The sequence below is a fragment of the Lepus europaeus genome, chromosome 6, assembly GCF_033115175.1.
Source record: "Lepus europaeus isolate LE1 chromosome 6, mLepTim1.pri, whole genome shotgun sequence".
Lineage (NCBI taxonomy): Eukaryota > Metazoa > Chordata > Mammalia > Lagomorpha > Leporidae > Lepus > Lepus europaeus.
In genome coordinates, this window is record NC_084832.1 from 108,319,792 (window position 1) to 108,333,596 (window position 13,805).

A 13,805-nucleotide genomic window follows, 5' to 3' on the forward strand; every position below is an offset into this window, starting at 1 on the left:
CTGTTATCAATTGTCTCCCTTTACTTGATCATTTCATCAGCATTCAAACCTGTAATTTTCTGATTTCTCCCCCTTTTAAAAAGTACTTTCTTACCATATCCACTCCCAGTTACTGTACATTTCTCTGTTCTCTCTTGAGTGAAAGTCAATGAAAATACAGAAGTTGACTGCAATCCTCATTCTCTTATTTTCTCTTTTTTTTTCTATATTCTGTTTATTTCTGCTCTAATCTTCACCATTTACTCATTTCTTCCTTTGGGTTCTTATTTTCTTTTAAATTCATGGCGATTTAATTCATTGGTTTTGCCCCCACCTCTCCAACTCTATCTTTCCAAACTCTAGTGGTCAATTCCTTCCCAGCCATTATCTCATTAAACCTGTCAGTGATACATACAGCAGGTGACTCCTCCTCGAAACACTTATGATCTCCAGAACACCACCCTCTCATATTACTCCTGTCTCACTGTCCACTCCTTCTCAATATTACTGTCTGGATCTTATTATCTCTCCAACTAAGTCATGTTGAATTGCTCCAGGGCACAGTCCTTGGGCATCCTCTCTGCCTACACTCATTCCACAAATGACCATTGTGACTGTGCTCAGGGCCAATTATTTCTCCAGTCCTGGCTATTACTCAGAACTCTACATTCATTTATGCTGTCTACTTGAGATAGTCATCGGAGTATCTATTAAATATCTCTAACAAATTTCAAATACAACATGTCTAAGCCTGAATACCTGATCTTCTTCCCAAAGCTTGCTTTTATGAAACTTTTATACTTCCCAACTCAGCTAATTGCAATCTATCCCTCCAGTTCCTCTAGCAAAAATCCATGGAACTGGGGCAGTTGTGGCACAGTGAGCAAATTAACCCAACGCTTGGGACATCCACATCCCATACTGGAGTGCTGGTTTGAGACCTAGTTGTCATTCCGATCTGACTTGCTGCTAATGAGCCTGGGCCCTGATACCCATGTGGGAGACCTGGATGGAGGTTTTGGCTCTTGGCTTTGGCCTGGCTGCTGTGTGTATTTGGGGACAGAATCATGAATGCATTATCTCTGTGTGTCTTTACTACTTTGTCATTCTGCCTTTCAAATAAAATAAATCTTTAAAAAAATACCATGGAGCTACATTTGAATCCCCTTTGCCTTATACCACATGTGATCCATCAGCCAATTCTGTTTGCTCTACTATCAAAATGTTTCCAAATTCAAGTACTTCATGTTTTTTTTTAAGTAGATTTTTTTTTTAAAAAAATTATTTGACAGATAGAATGAGACAGTGAGAGAGAGAGACAGAGAGAAATGTCTTCCTTCCATTGGTTCACCCCCCCAAATGGCCGCTACTGCCGAACTATGCCGATCTGAAGCCAGGAGCCAGGTACTTCTTCCGGGTCTCCGATGCGGGTGCAGGCGCTCAAGCACTTGGGCCATCCTCCACTGCCTTCCCTGGGCCACAGCAGAGAGCTGGACTGGAAGAGGAGCAACCGGGACTAGAACCCTGGGCCCATATGGGATGCCGGTGCCGCAGGCGGAGGACCAACCAAGTGAGCCACGGCACTGGCCCCATTATTATTATTATTATTTTTTCTCTCCAGCTTGATCTGAGTCACCAGCCTATTAACAGGTCTGTCTGATCCCACTCCTACAACCCCCACCCACACACATCCCTTTCTATTCATCAACATTACAGATAAAATGATCCTTTTAAAATAGAAGTCAGACATTGCAACTCTTATGCTCAAAACATTCCCACATGATCCAGATTCCTCCTCCCCAGTGCCTGGACCCTCTACACCTGCTGACAGTGGTTCCATGGTGCTGCCCTTATTTAAGGGCTGTTCTAGTCCCCTTTACCTGGACTGCTTCCCCCACACACCCACATGGCTCAGTCCTCCCCTCCTCTAGGCTTCCCTTGACCTATATAAAACCGCAACTCTCTCCCCAACAGCACTCTGTTCCCACAGCTTTATCAGTCTCCAAACCTCTTCCCACCTTCTAAAATTCTCTGTCAACCCAGTTGCCTGATTTTATATCTCTTTCAATTAAAATATAAGCCTAAAAATAAAAAGAGATTTCCTGTTTGGTTTGCTTCTATGTCCTTGGGACCTAGAACAGCATGGTCATTCAATTAATGCTACTTAAATACAAGAATGCACGAGGCAATCAGATTCTGACTTTTCACTGAGAGACACCTCGAATATCAACATCATCACAAACCAACCCCTTAAATAACCAGATAACAAAATGGAGGCCAAAGAAAAATGAGCTGCCCAAGTCACATTGTTAATGATTAGAATCCAGCTGGCACTGTATCATTTGACTTTCAGCTTAAGGCTGTATCTCAAAGTCACCAATATCATCCTTGATGAACTTGCTCACCAGCCTTCTCATTTTATGCTGATGGGAAAACTGTATATATGAATATACAGTAATTAGAAAAATGGAAAAGAAGTCAAAAGTATGGGAGAATAATGCATTTGTGTGTATACTGACAGGTGTTTGGTGCAGATGTTAAGATAACATTTGGGATGCCTGCATCCCATATCACAGAGCTTGAGTTCAAGTCCTGGCTTTGCTCCTGATTCCAGCTTCCTATCCCTGCAGCTTCTGGGAGGCTGCAGATCGTGGCTCAAGTAGCTGGGTTTCTGCTGCCCATGTGGCACACAGGAATGCGTTCTCAGTTCACAGCTTCTGGTGGCCTAGCTCTGGTTGTTGTGGACATTTGGGGAGGGAACCAGCGTGCTGAAGATCTATTTCTATCTCTCTGCCTTCCCCACAAATAAATAAATTTAAAAATGTGTGAATATGTAGGTATGTTAAATTATTTGGCATGTAACTTTTAAGAAGTAGGAAAGGAGGACTGATTTATTAAACCAACGAACTTACAGCAAGCATGACCAGGCCACTTAAGGGAGCTTTCTGTGACAGGGTTCTATGATTTTTTTCTTTCCTTTTTTTTATTTTAATAAAGTGTTTTACAAGCCTTCAGTGGCCTTGGGAGGTAACTGAAATTGTGAAATAATCAGTGTTCTTTCTAATTTTTTTAAATGCCTCAGGTATTTAGGCAACCTTTTGAAGAAATTAAGAGGAAGGTGGGAGACCACCACAGACCGTTACATTTAAGTAATACATTACATGCACTTCATTAGTTAACGAATCACTACATTATTTTTAAAAACTACATTAAAAAATTATGACATGATGGCACCATACAGCACATAAGTACATCTCAGAGGAGTAAACAAGAAAAAGCATCAGCATAAAAGATTTATTTTCTCACCCACTGACTAAGCCACAACAGTGGGCATTCCTAGTCCTCAGCACAATCTTTTCTGGAGTACAAACCTCTTTCCAAAGTGCTCCTGGCTTTTGGTGTCTACTTTCAGTGTTCTAGCACACGACAGCAAACCAGACTAACTTTATACTTTTCTAAAATAGCACTTCTGATTACAACAGATTAGGTTCCCATCAAAGGACCAGCATTTCAAAGGAAACCGGAGAAATGCAAAGCAACTTGGTATCTTCAAAAGCGATAAGAGGAGGTTTGGATCCTGCAATAAAGGGGTTGGAATGACTGGCATGACGGGAGGGCTCCAGGCAGCAGGCAGTGTTTTGAATAGGTTTCCCTGTTAGCAGCAGGTGTGTCACTCTTGACACCTGCTACATTTCAGAAACAGCATCCTCTCCCTCCCTACCGTGTTCATGGTTATTTGATAATATTTCGATCAGTACTCACTTTCTAGTTCCTTCCATTTTATTTTTAGATTAAATTTAGGTAGTAAGGAGAGAATAGGTAGCATGAATAGGTTTATTTTTGAGAGTGATCTGGCTGTCAACAAATATACACTTAAACATGCCTATCTGGTTCTAAGCCTGATGAGAAACCATAATGGTTATTTAGAAAAAAAAAAAAAAAAAACTGTTCCCCAAAAACATGTTGCAGAAGCAGCTATGAAAAACATCTTTTTAATTAAAAAAATCTATTGAATGCAAAACTATTCTTTTGAGAGAGTCTAAGAAGGAACTTTATATTAAGTAACTGGTTTTATTATTTTAAGAAAACAAATATATATGTTAATTTTTGGTGAGATGCTACTGTTTTTATATACCAATGAGCCCTTTGCCTAAGAAAAACAGACTTGCAAATGATGAGTCACAATTATCAGGAGAGTCCTCTATCTTTTTATAAGTATTCAAGCTATGACTTTCCCATTTGGTTATTCTTGGTTTCTCAGAACCGGACAAAGAACACACTGTCCCAACCCACACACTGTTCCCAATGAGGACCAGATGCCCATGACCTCTGTTCCCAGGCCTGCGGCAGGGGCAGCACAGTGTCAGGGATCATCGTGCTGACACGTCGAAGGAAGGGGGATGGCAGAAACTCGTGGGAAGAAAGACGAAAGGAATGGTCATTACTAAGTACAATTCTCCTTAGGGAAATAAATAAAAATATTTATAGAACTTTCTCATCTTAAAACTATGTCTTTTGTGTCTTTGGAAAAAAGCATATTTATAAAAACACACATTAAAAAATTTGGGGTTTGGTTCCGTGGCACTGTGGGTAAAGCCTCTGCCTGCAGTGCTGGCATCCCATATGGGCGCTGGTTCGAGGCCCAGCTGCTCCACTTCCAATCCAGCTCTCTGCTATGGCCTGGGAAAGCAGAAGATGGCCCAGGTCCTTGGGCCCCTGCACCCACATGGGAGACCAGGAAGAAGCTCCTGGCTCCTGGCTTTGGATCGGCGCAGCTCCAGCCACTGTTTCCATCTGTAGAGTGAACCAGCAGATGGAAGACCTCTCTCTCTCTCTCTGCCTCTGCCTCTCTGTAACTCTGCCTTTCTAGCAAATAAATAAATCTTTAGAAAAAAAAATTGTTTGTATCCTATAGTTAGACACACACACACACACACACACACAACACACAGCTGTTTTGGCCACACAAGAGTCAACTGCTTTTCCAAGACTTCATTTTTTGTTTTATGACAAAGTCAAGGTATGGATACAAAAGTTACTTTAATTAGGTGCATATTGGGGGAGAAATTAATGTATATACCCAGGCTTGGGCTTATTGTATTTAACCAGAATTTCCAGACCAGCTGAATAGTAACAGTTATACAAGTACCTTTTTTTTTTTTTAACTTTTTAATTTATCAAGAATGACTACAACTGGAGAGATGTAACTATAATCTACTAAGCTAAGAAAAACAGTAGGATAAAAATGGGAGTCAAAGATTCAATAATTTAGTTTTGGGGAGCAGGCATTTAACCTGGTGGTTAACATACCCACATCCCACATCAGAGTACACAGACATGGTTCTCAGCTCCAGATCCTGACTCCAGTTTCCTGCTAATAACAGACCCTGGTTAGAAGCAGTGATGAAGTATTTGGGTTCCTGTCACTCGTAGGAGACTAGAATTGAGCTCTTAGTCCCTGGCTTTGGGCTGGCCCATTCTCAGCTGTTTGTCTCTCAAACAAATAATTTTTAAAAATTAGTTTTGAAGGCTTCCATAGCCTTGGCAACTCATGACAAGAGCCTAGGGTGATTACTGATGCCATAAACAAGAGTGTCAATTTGTTAAGTCAACAACAGGAGTCACTGTGCACTTACTCCTCATATAGGATCTCTGTCCTCAATGTGCTGTACATTGTGACTTAATGCTATAACTAGTACTCAAACAATATTTTTTCACTTTGTGTTTCTATGTGGGTGCAAACTGTTGAAATCTTTACTTGATATATACTAAACTGATCTTCTGTATATAAAGAGAATTGAAAATGAATCTTGATGTGAATGAAAGGGGAGAGGGAGCGGGGAAGGGGAGGGTTGTGGGTAGGAGGGAAGTTATGGGGAGGAAGCCATTGTAATCCATAAGCTGTACTTTGGAAATTTATATTCATTAAATAAAAGTTAAAAAAAATTAGTTTTGAACATGAATCTTGGACATCCAATCTCAGATTTAAGGTTAATTGTATAACACATGTATCTGGAAGTCAGAAATGAGATTTGGTCTGAAGACTAATGTGGGTTCATTCCTTTTCCAACAATATAGATAGCACTGAAAGAAATGGAAATGGAATGATCATATATAATAAAAATTCATTTAAATATTGAAAGAATGCAGAACCCTAGGAGACACACATAGTGACAGAATGACAGGACATCCATTAAACACACACACATATACCCTTCTTATATTTCTGCCATATTAAGGAAATTTGAAAAATCTTCCTGGCTCTAGTTTTCAAAGCATTTTCGTATATCAAATAGAGATAGGGACAGGTGTTGTGGCACAGCAGATTACATCAACACTTGGGATGCCAAGATCCCATATCGGAGTGCATAGGGGTCAAGCCCTGTCTGCTTCTGATCCAGTTTCCTCCTAAGGTGCCTGAGAGGCAACAGATGAAAGCCCAAATACTTTGGCTTCCTTCCACCCACAGGTGAGACCCAAATGGAGTTCCTGGTTCCTGGCCTCAGCCTGGCCCAGCCCTGTTGTTGTGGGCACTTGGGGAGTATAAACAGTGGACGGAATATCTCCCTCTCTGTCTTTTCCTTTCTTTTTCACTCTGCCTTTCAAACAAATAATTTAAAAATAAATAACATCCCATATTAGAGTGCCTGGGTTTGAATCCCAGCTCTGCTTCTAATTCTAGCTTCTCATTAATGTGTACCATGAGAGGCAGCAGATGATGGTTCAAGGACTTGAGTGAGTCCTTGCTACTTTTGTGGGAGATGCAAGCATTTGGGTAGTGAATCTGTTGATATCTATCTCTCTGTCTCTTTGCATTTCAAATAAATATGAAAATAAATAAAAATTCTAATACATACAGCAAAGTAATTTTACAATACTTTAAAACATAAATTGGAGATTATAATAGACATTCCATAATACAACGTAAAACAAGTTAAAAATTATCTTAGGAGGCCGCCTCCTGCAGTGCCTGCATCCCATATGGGTGCCAGTTCAAGACTCGGCTGCTCCACTTCTGATCCAGCTCTCTGTTATGGCCTGGGAAAACAGTGGAAGATGGCCAAAGTCCTTGGGCCCCTGCACCCACGTGGGAGACCCCGAAGAGGTTCCAAGCTCCTGGCTCCTGGCTTCAGATTGGCGCAGCTCTGGCAGTTGTGGCCAATTGGGGAGGAATCAGCAGATGGAGGACTTCTCTTTCTCTCTGCCTCTCCTCTCTGTGTAAATCTGACTTTAAATAAATAAATCTTTAAAAAAATTATCGCCGGCACTGTGGCTCACTTGGCTAATCCTTCGCTTGCAGCACCGGCACCCCGGGTTCTAGTCCTGGTTGGGGCACCGGATTCTGTCCCGGTTGTCCCTCTTCCAGGCCAGCTCTCTGCTGTGGCTCAGGAAGGCAGTGGAGGATGGCCCAAGTGCTTGGGCCCTGTACCTGCATGGAAACCAGGAGGAAGTGCCTGGCTCCTGGTTTTGGATCGGCACAGGGTGCCGGCCATGGCGGCCATTTGGGAGGTGAACCAATGGAAAGGAAGACCTTTCTCTCTGTCTCTCTCTCTCACTGTCTAAATCTGGCTGTCAAAAATAAATAAATAAATAAATAATCTTAGAATTACATTCAATTTTTAAAATATCTACACTGCTATTCTATAGCAGTAACAAAGATAATCAAAATTAACCATTATATCCTTAGTTTTTTTTTAAATATGGTTTTTATAGGAAACTCATGTGAAAGATAAAATTTAAATTTATTTAAATATGAAGTTGAAGTCTTCCTTAATCGCCTGAATCTGACTTGGAGGGTGGTAAATCTGAGTGCAGTGGCAGGTGGTGACGCTAGTATGACTATGTTTACATGTGAGAACAGCAGATATGAGGAAGAGAAGTAGGAAGATTATGATGACCACAGTGATGACACTGACAATGATGACAGCAGGGAATACTGACTACTTAATAATGTATCACACATTGGTCAAGATCAATCAAGGATTTTCAATGTCCACACCACTGACATTTTGATGCAAATAATTCTGTTGTGGTGAGGGGTTCTAGGTAGTGGGATTTTGCTAAACATCTCGCAGCACTGTCCCCACATGGCAATCTAAAATTATCTCTAGAACATACCAAATGTCCCCCCGTTGAGAATTCAGACATCAAAATCACCCCTGCTTTACCTGCATAATCACATTAAATCCTCACACTTATCCTGTGAGGCGTTCAGCTTCAGTTTTCTCCCACGTACAGAAAGAACTATTAAATTGCTGACGGTCACAGGGCCAGCAAGTGATGCTTCAAGATATAAACTGCAGCAGGCCTGACTCTGGAATCTGTATTCAACCACAAGGTATTGGAAAATGAGTGGAAAGACATATGTCAAAGAGTGGACAGGATTTCTTCCCTCTCAGAATTACTTAGAGGATGATGGAAATAAAGTGAAAATCTCTATAATCTATGAAATGCTGTGCAAGGATAAGGACTATGATTTTATTTACTACCAGTAGAATCAATAAAAACAAACGTATGTTAGTAGAATTCTTATTTGCAGAGGAAACTTCCTGGCCTCCTGTGGAAACTTACGGTCCACTGGAAGTTGTTTGTGTCTCTGGCCGTCTCGAACAATACTGCCGCCACTCTCGCTGGAGCTGCTGTTCTGCCGGGTTATGCTGGCTGGGACCTTAGATACAGGAACAGGTGCAGGAGCAGAAGGTGGAAGGGGAACAGGAATAGGAGCTGGCGCAGGAGGAGGTGAGGGTGCAGAGGGAGTATCTGATGTTCTTGGACCATACTCCATCCTTTGTTTCTAGAAAAAGACAAAAAATGAACTTGGAATTTTAGAAAAAATAAACGTACACTAAGAAAAAAATCAGACTTTGATAGGACATTGTTGGTTGCCATTTATTTGTGTACACACACACACATGCTCAACCTACTGGCTACATCAGTACCAAATATAATTATAAATGCTGAGAAAACTAAATTCAGACTTGGAATCACACGAGACCAGGATAGGTCAAAATATTTCTGATTACATTATAATGTACAACTAATCATGATTTCTAATTTCAAATTGTACTGGAAGTCTGCATGTAAATACTATACTCCTTAATTTAAAAATATGTTATTTCAAAGATGTTTAATTATGCTATTTCCAAGTAATGAATTAAACAAAGGGGCTCTATTTCAGTTTTAAAAAGGGACTATGCTTTAAAATAAATAATTTAAAAATTCTATTGATTTTTTCAAGGCACAGCCCTTTCAGATATCACATCAACGAAAAAAAATTAAAAAAAAATTGTGTTGGTATGGGATTTCTATAGGATAGCTGGGTAATGGGATGTCATTTAATTAAATGTTTATGCCCACATTTCCTAAAATGTACTAGAAACAAAGCATGTTGGAATTAGTATTAAACAGGTACATGTGATAAAATACACAGTATTTTCCAATAATTTAAAAATCATGATTATTAAGCTATTACAAAATGGCATTTATGTATATTCCTTATGGAAATACAGCAGTTCAAAGTTTAAACCTAAACAAAATAATTTTAATAGACAACTAGAGTGTAAGAGGCTCCAAATTCTCAAAAGGAACATTTTCTTTGCAGAACCAAAATACAGAGTGATGACTTAGAACTGAAGTAAAGTTGAGATATTGCACTGGCACAGTTTTAGTTATCCTAAATTTTAGGATTAGTATATAAAATGCAAAAAAAAGACCTTTTGGTAATATGGTCCTTTGATTAGAACAATACTTTTCAGCTCCAAATTGGCCCAAATATAAGGTAATACTGATTTTAAGAGTCCTCCCAAATTTCTACAGAGATCAAAAACATAGCAATACATACCTCACCTATTTTACTTTCTAATTAAATTACTCAAAAACCCTGCATCACAGTTGTCTTCACAGCAAATGATTACTACCTGTGGAGACCTGCATGAGAAGGAGCCCTCATGGTCTCCTGTTCTTTCTAGAAGCCACTGCTCACCCTCACCTTCAGTGGGGTGGAGACAGCAGGAAGGGTAAGGGGCAAGGATGGAAGGGAGCTGAAAGAGCTGTTTGTAGTGCTGCTGGGAGAGGGCCAGGGCATGGAGGACCGAGCAAGGAGGGAAGAGGAGAGGGACAGGGAAGAGTCCCAGAGCAAGTTGTGGAGTCTGACAGGTTACGTGGGGGCAGAAACACAGACTGATAACCCCTCGGCATTCAGAGCCTAGAAATGCTCCTAATCCATCCGATAATATATTAGAAGGTATTGTTATCATATGACACCCACAGACGATCTTCCTATATTTGGGCCAATAAAAATATTTAAAGCAATCAAAATACAGCAAACACCACCAAAACATAATTCCCAGCACACACCAGTCATCTGATGGTGTCTATGCAATGTTCCCTTGCATGTTATTTCATGAAGGGTTAATGAATTCTCACACTGGTGTTTCCAAAGCGTGTCAGACTTTAAATTGTTGTTTTAAAAGCATAAACACAGAAATGCCATCATCTCTGCATTCCATGATATGATTCATATTTTCTGCTTTCATAAAAACAAGCACAGCTAGTGTTTTGCTTTCCATCAAGTAACACCGTGAAAACCGAATACACTGTGTGTTACTGTCACACTCAAGCCGGAAGACAAGCTCACCAAATGTCCTGTGCCTCGTTTTACTTGTCTGCCACTGCTGCCAAGTGCACTTTTATCAGGATGACTTCACGGAATACTAGGTTTTTACAAAATAGGTTTAGAGTAAACCTATTTGATTAAAGAAAACCAATATAAAATTGTTATGACTTACACTATAAATTATATTTACTTGCATATTTTCCTCTTGCCTCATGCTTTCAGCTCTGACAGGAAAAGGGGAGGTGCCCTCCTCAACTCATTATAAACCATTCTGAAATGGTAGTCGAGATGGCTTTCTGTGGACACTGGTTTGCAATTCTTGTTGTGGAGGAAACAAAGTCACTTTTCAGTGTCCTTTGCCATTATCTCCACAACTTCTTACCTAAAGCCTACCACCATTTACTCTTTTTTTTTTTTTTTTTCCTTTTTCACAGGGAGAGTGGATAGTGAGAGAGAGAGAGAGAGACAGAGAGAAAGGTCTTCCTTTTTGTCGTTGGTTCACCCTCCAATGGCCGCTGTGGCCGGCGCATCTCGCTGATCCGAAGCCAGGAGCCAGGAGCCAGGTGCTTCTCCTGGTCTCCCATGCGGGTGCAGGGCCCAAGGACTTGGGCCATCCTCCACTGCCTTCCCGAGCCATAGCAGAGAGCTGGACTGGAAGAGGGGCAACCGGGATAGAATCCGGCGCCCCAACCGGGACTAGAACTCGGTGTACCGGCGCCGCAAGGCAGAGGATTAGCCTCTTAAGCCACGGCACCGGCCCACCATTTACTCTTGACCATTTCTGTCTTGTGGCTGGTTCTGGTCAACAGCAGAAAAGTGATGACACCTGTGTATCTTCAACTTGCAGAAATTCTTGGAGAACAGGACTGTATCCTAAAATTGTTCTTTTGAACTGAAGAGGCTGAAGCTCCAAACCCATAAAAAGAAATTTTGACCAAATCTTCCCAGTTTGCCTGGACTCTTCTCAGGAATTGTCACTGAAAGTCCCATAAATACTTCATTTGAGGGCAAATGGGGCGGTTGGTCAATCTAACATGGATCTATTTTTTATTGTGTGTTACTTCGTAAGCCTTGCCTGTTATTTGCCATCAATATAAAGTTCTGTTAACAACAAATTGTTTCTTTGAAGGAGGTCAGAATTAGTAGAACTCATAGGACATACACTTGCCTATTGATAACTAAATGGGACTGACTGACTTTAAGAGCTAAAGCTGAGTGGATATTTCCAAGGATTAATGAAAGCTATTGAGAGAACTCTTGATTCATGGAAGACACTGCTGGAGAGGGGAAATTATGCAAGTAAGCCCACAAAGCCATGAAAATTGAACTATTCTGAAAAATTTAACCTCCTCTGAAATGTATTTTCCCTCTGAGTTTGGTCTCTTAGGAACTCTTCAGAGAAAACTTAGCACAGCTGGAACATTTGGAAGGTGTTAAGTCTAGAGACTGAATCAAAAAAACTATATTAAAAAGAAGTGCCATGAGAATGAATGTAGGTTACCTCTGACAGCTCACCAAGTAATTGCTATTAGGAGAAGGGAGCAAATCACATCAAATGAGAAAATGAACACAGGCGATGGAATTAAGATAATGTCAATTAGAATTCACACAAGATACCCAAAAACATGAGCAAATTAATTTCTGCCAGTAAAATTACCTGCCCACAAATCAATCAGTGAGGGAGCCTTTAAATATATAAATAACTTCGAAAATTCCTCTCTAGCCATATAAAAATAACCATGTCGATTAGACTGTAGTAAAACAGTGGAGAGTATTTCAGTATTAACTGTCTAGTAAAGTACTAGCTTAAAAAATTAAGATGTAGGTTCACCTCATTCTTAAACTTCATAAAGAATGCAAATTATAGTTCATTAAATATAAAGCTAATTCCAGTTTAATAGCTGATTTTAAGAAGGAATTATACATCATGGTGTGACTTTTAGGCAGCTTGACTTTGAACTTGTAAGAAGTCCAAATATAGAACATGTGCATACATATATACATACATATATAATTATAATGCTATATATGCACTGTATATACATGAGTGAATACATATATGTATATACACATATATGCATACATATGTGTATATGTATATGTACTGTATATATATGTATATATACAAATATGCATGTATGTCTAGGGCAGGTATTATCCAAATTATCACAAGACATTTCTGGAAAAATGTCAATATATGAGGCAGAATGAAAAGCAATCATTGTTAAGGTCAAATACAGAAAGAGAGTGAATATAAAAGGGTTTACCAAGGTTGGAGTAGTGAGAAACAAATGAGAAGATACAGGTCAAAGGATGCAAAATAACAAGCATGAAGGATGAGTAAATCAAAAGATGTAATGTACAACATGAGGACTGCAGTTAATACCAGTAATTGTATTCAGGGTTCTTGCTAAATGAGTAGATTATAATTGCTCTTGGGGTGTGGAATAGGTCACTATGTGAAATGATGCATATGTTAATTTGTGCCACTGCAGTTAACTATTTTACTTTACTGTGCATGTATCTTACAATTTCATGTTGTACACTTAAAAACCATGCCTTTAATTAATGAACAGAGTCTTCTAAGATTAATTTATACTTTTTTCTAAAGAACTAAATATTATCAGGAAGTTGGCCTGGCAGGAAGAACCTGAAGGCCTTCTTACTACAATGGTCACTCTCTGTGGCATCCAATGGTAGCACCAATGGTGGTATCCAGTGTTTGGATGGAGCTTAAAAAGCAAAACATTTATATCTCAGGCTGAAATTTACAGCATTAGTAGTTCAGTAATCAACTGTAGAAAATATTTCAACTTCTAATTTAGAGCTATTTAAACATGTCTACAGAGAATAATACAATTTTATATCTGGGCTGAATTATGGATATTACATAACCTGAATTCTTCTACTTCACAGCTGAGCAAACTGGAGCACAGAAAAATAAAATCCTTCCTTTATGACTTCATTAAAGAAGTTAGTGTCAGGACTAGGACTAGAATCCTTGTCTACCACTACCTAGCTTGGGCTTACTTCTTCCACAGTACTCCAACATCTCTTGCAGAAAATGGAGAAGATGAGAGAATTTATAAAGACTGGACTTTCTTAATTATTTGTATCTTGGTAGAGTAAGAACATCTACAATAACCATAAGCACATATATGCAATTAATAACAGACTGAAGACTTCTTTAGTCAGGACACTGGGTATGTCA

At 39.6% G+C, this 13,805-nt stretch overlaps 1 protein-coding gene across 4 annotated transcripts in view; it reads right to left on the minus strand.

Annotated features, from left to right (window-relative positions):
- The window catches only part of EPS8 (EGFR pathway substrate 8, signaling adaptor), a 205,277-nt gene that overhangs the window by 8,513 nt on the left and 182,959 nt on the right, over positions 1–13,805 (minus strand). For all 4 annotated transcript variants that reach the window (XM_062194883.1, XM_062194885.1, XM_062194882.1 and 1 more), the window contains one exon: positions 8,551–8,773. In XM_062194883.1, coding sequence (XP_062050867.1) covers positions 8,551–8,773 — 223 coding nt within the window. The remainder of the gene's footprint in view (positions 1–8,550; positions 8,774–13,805) is intronic.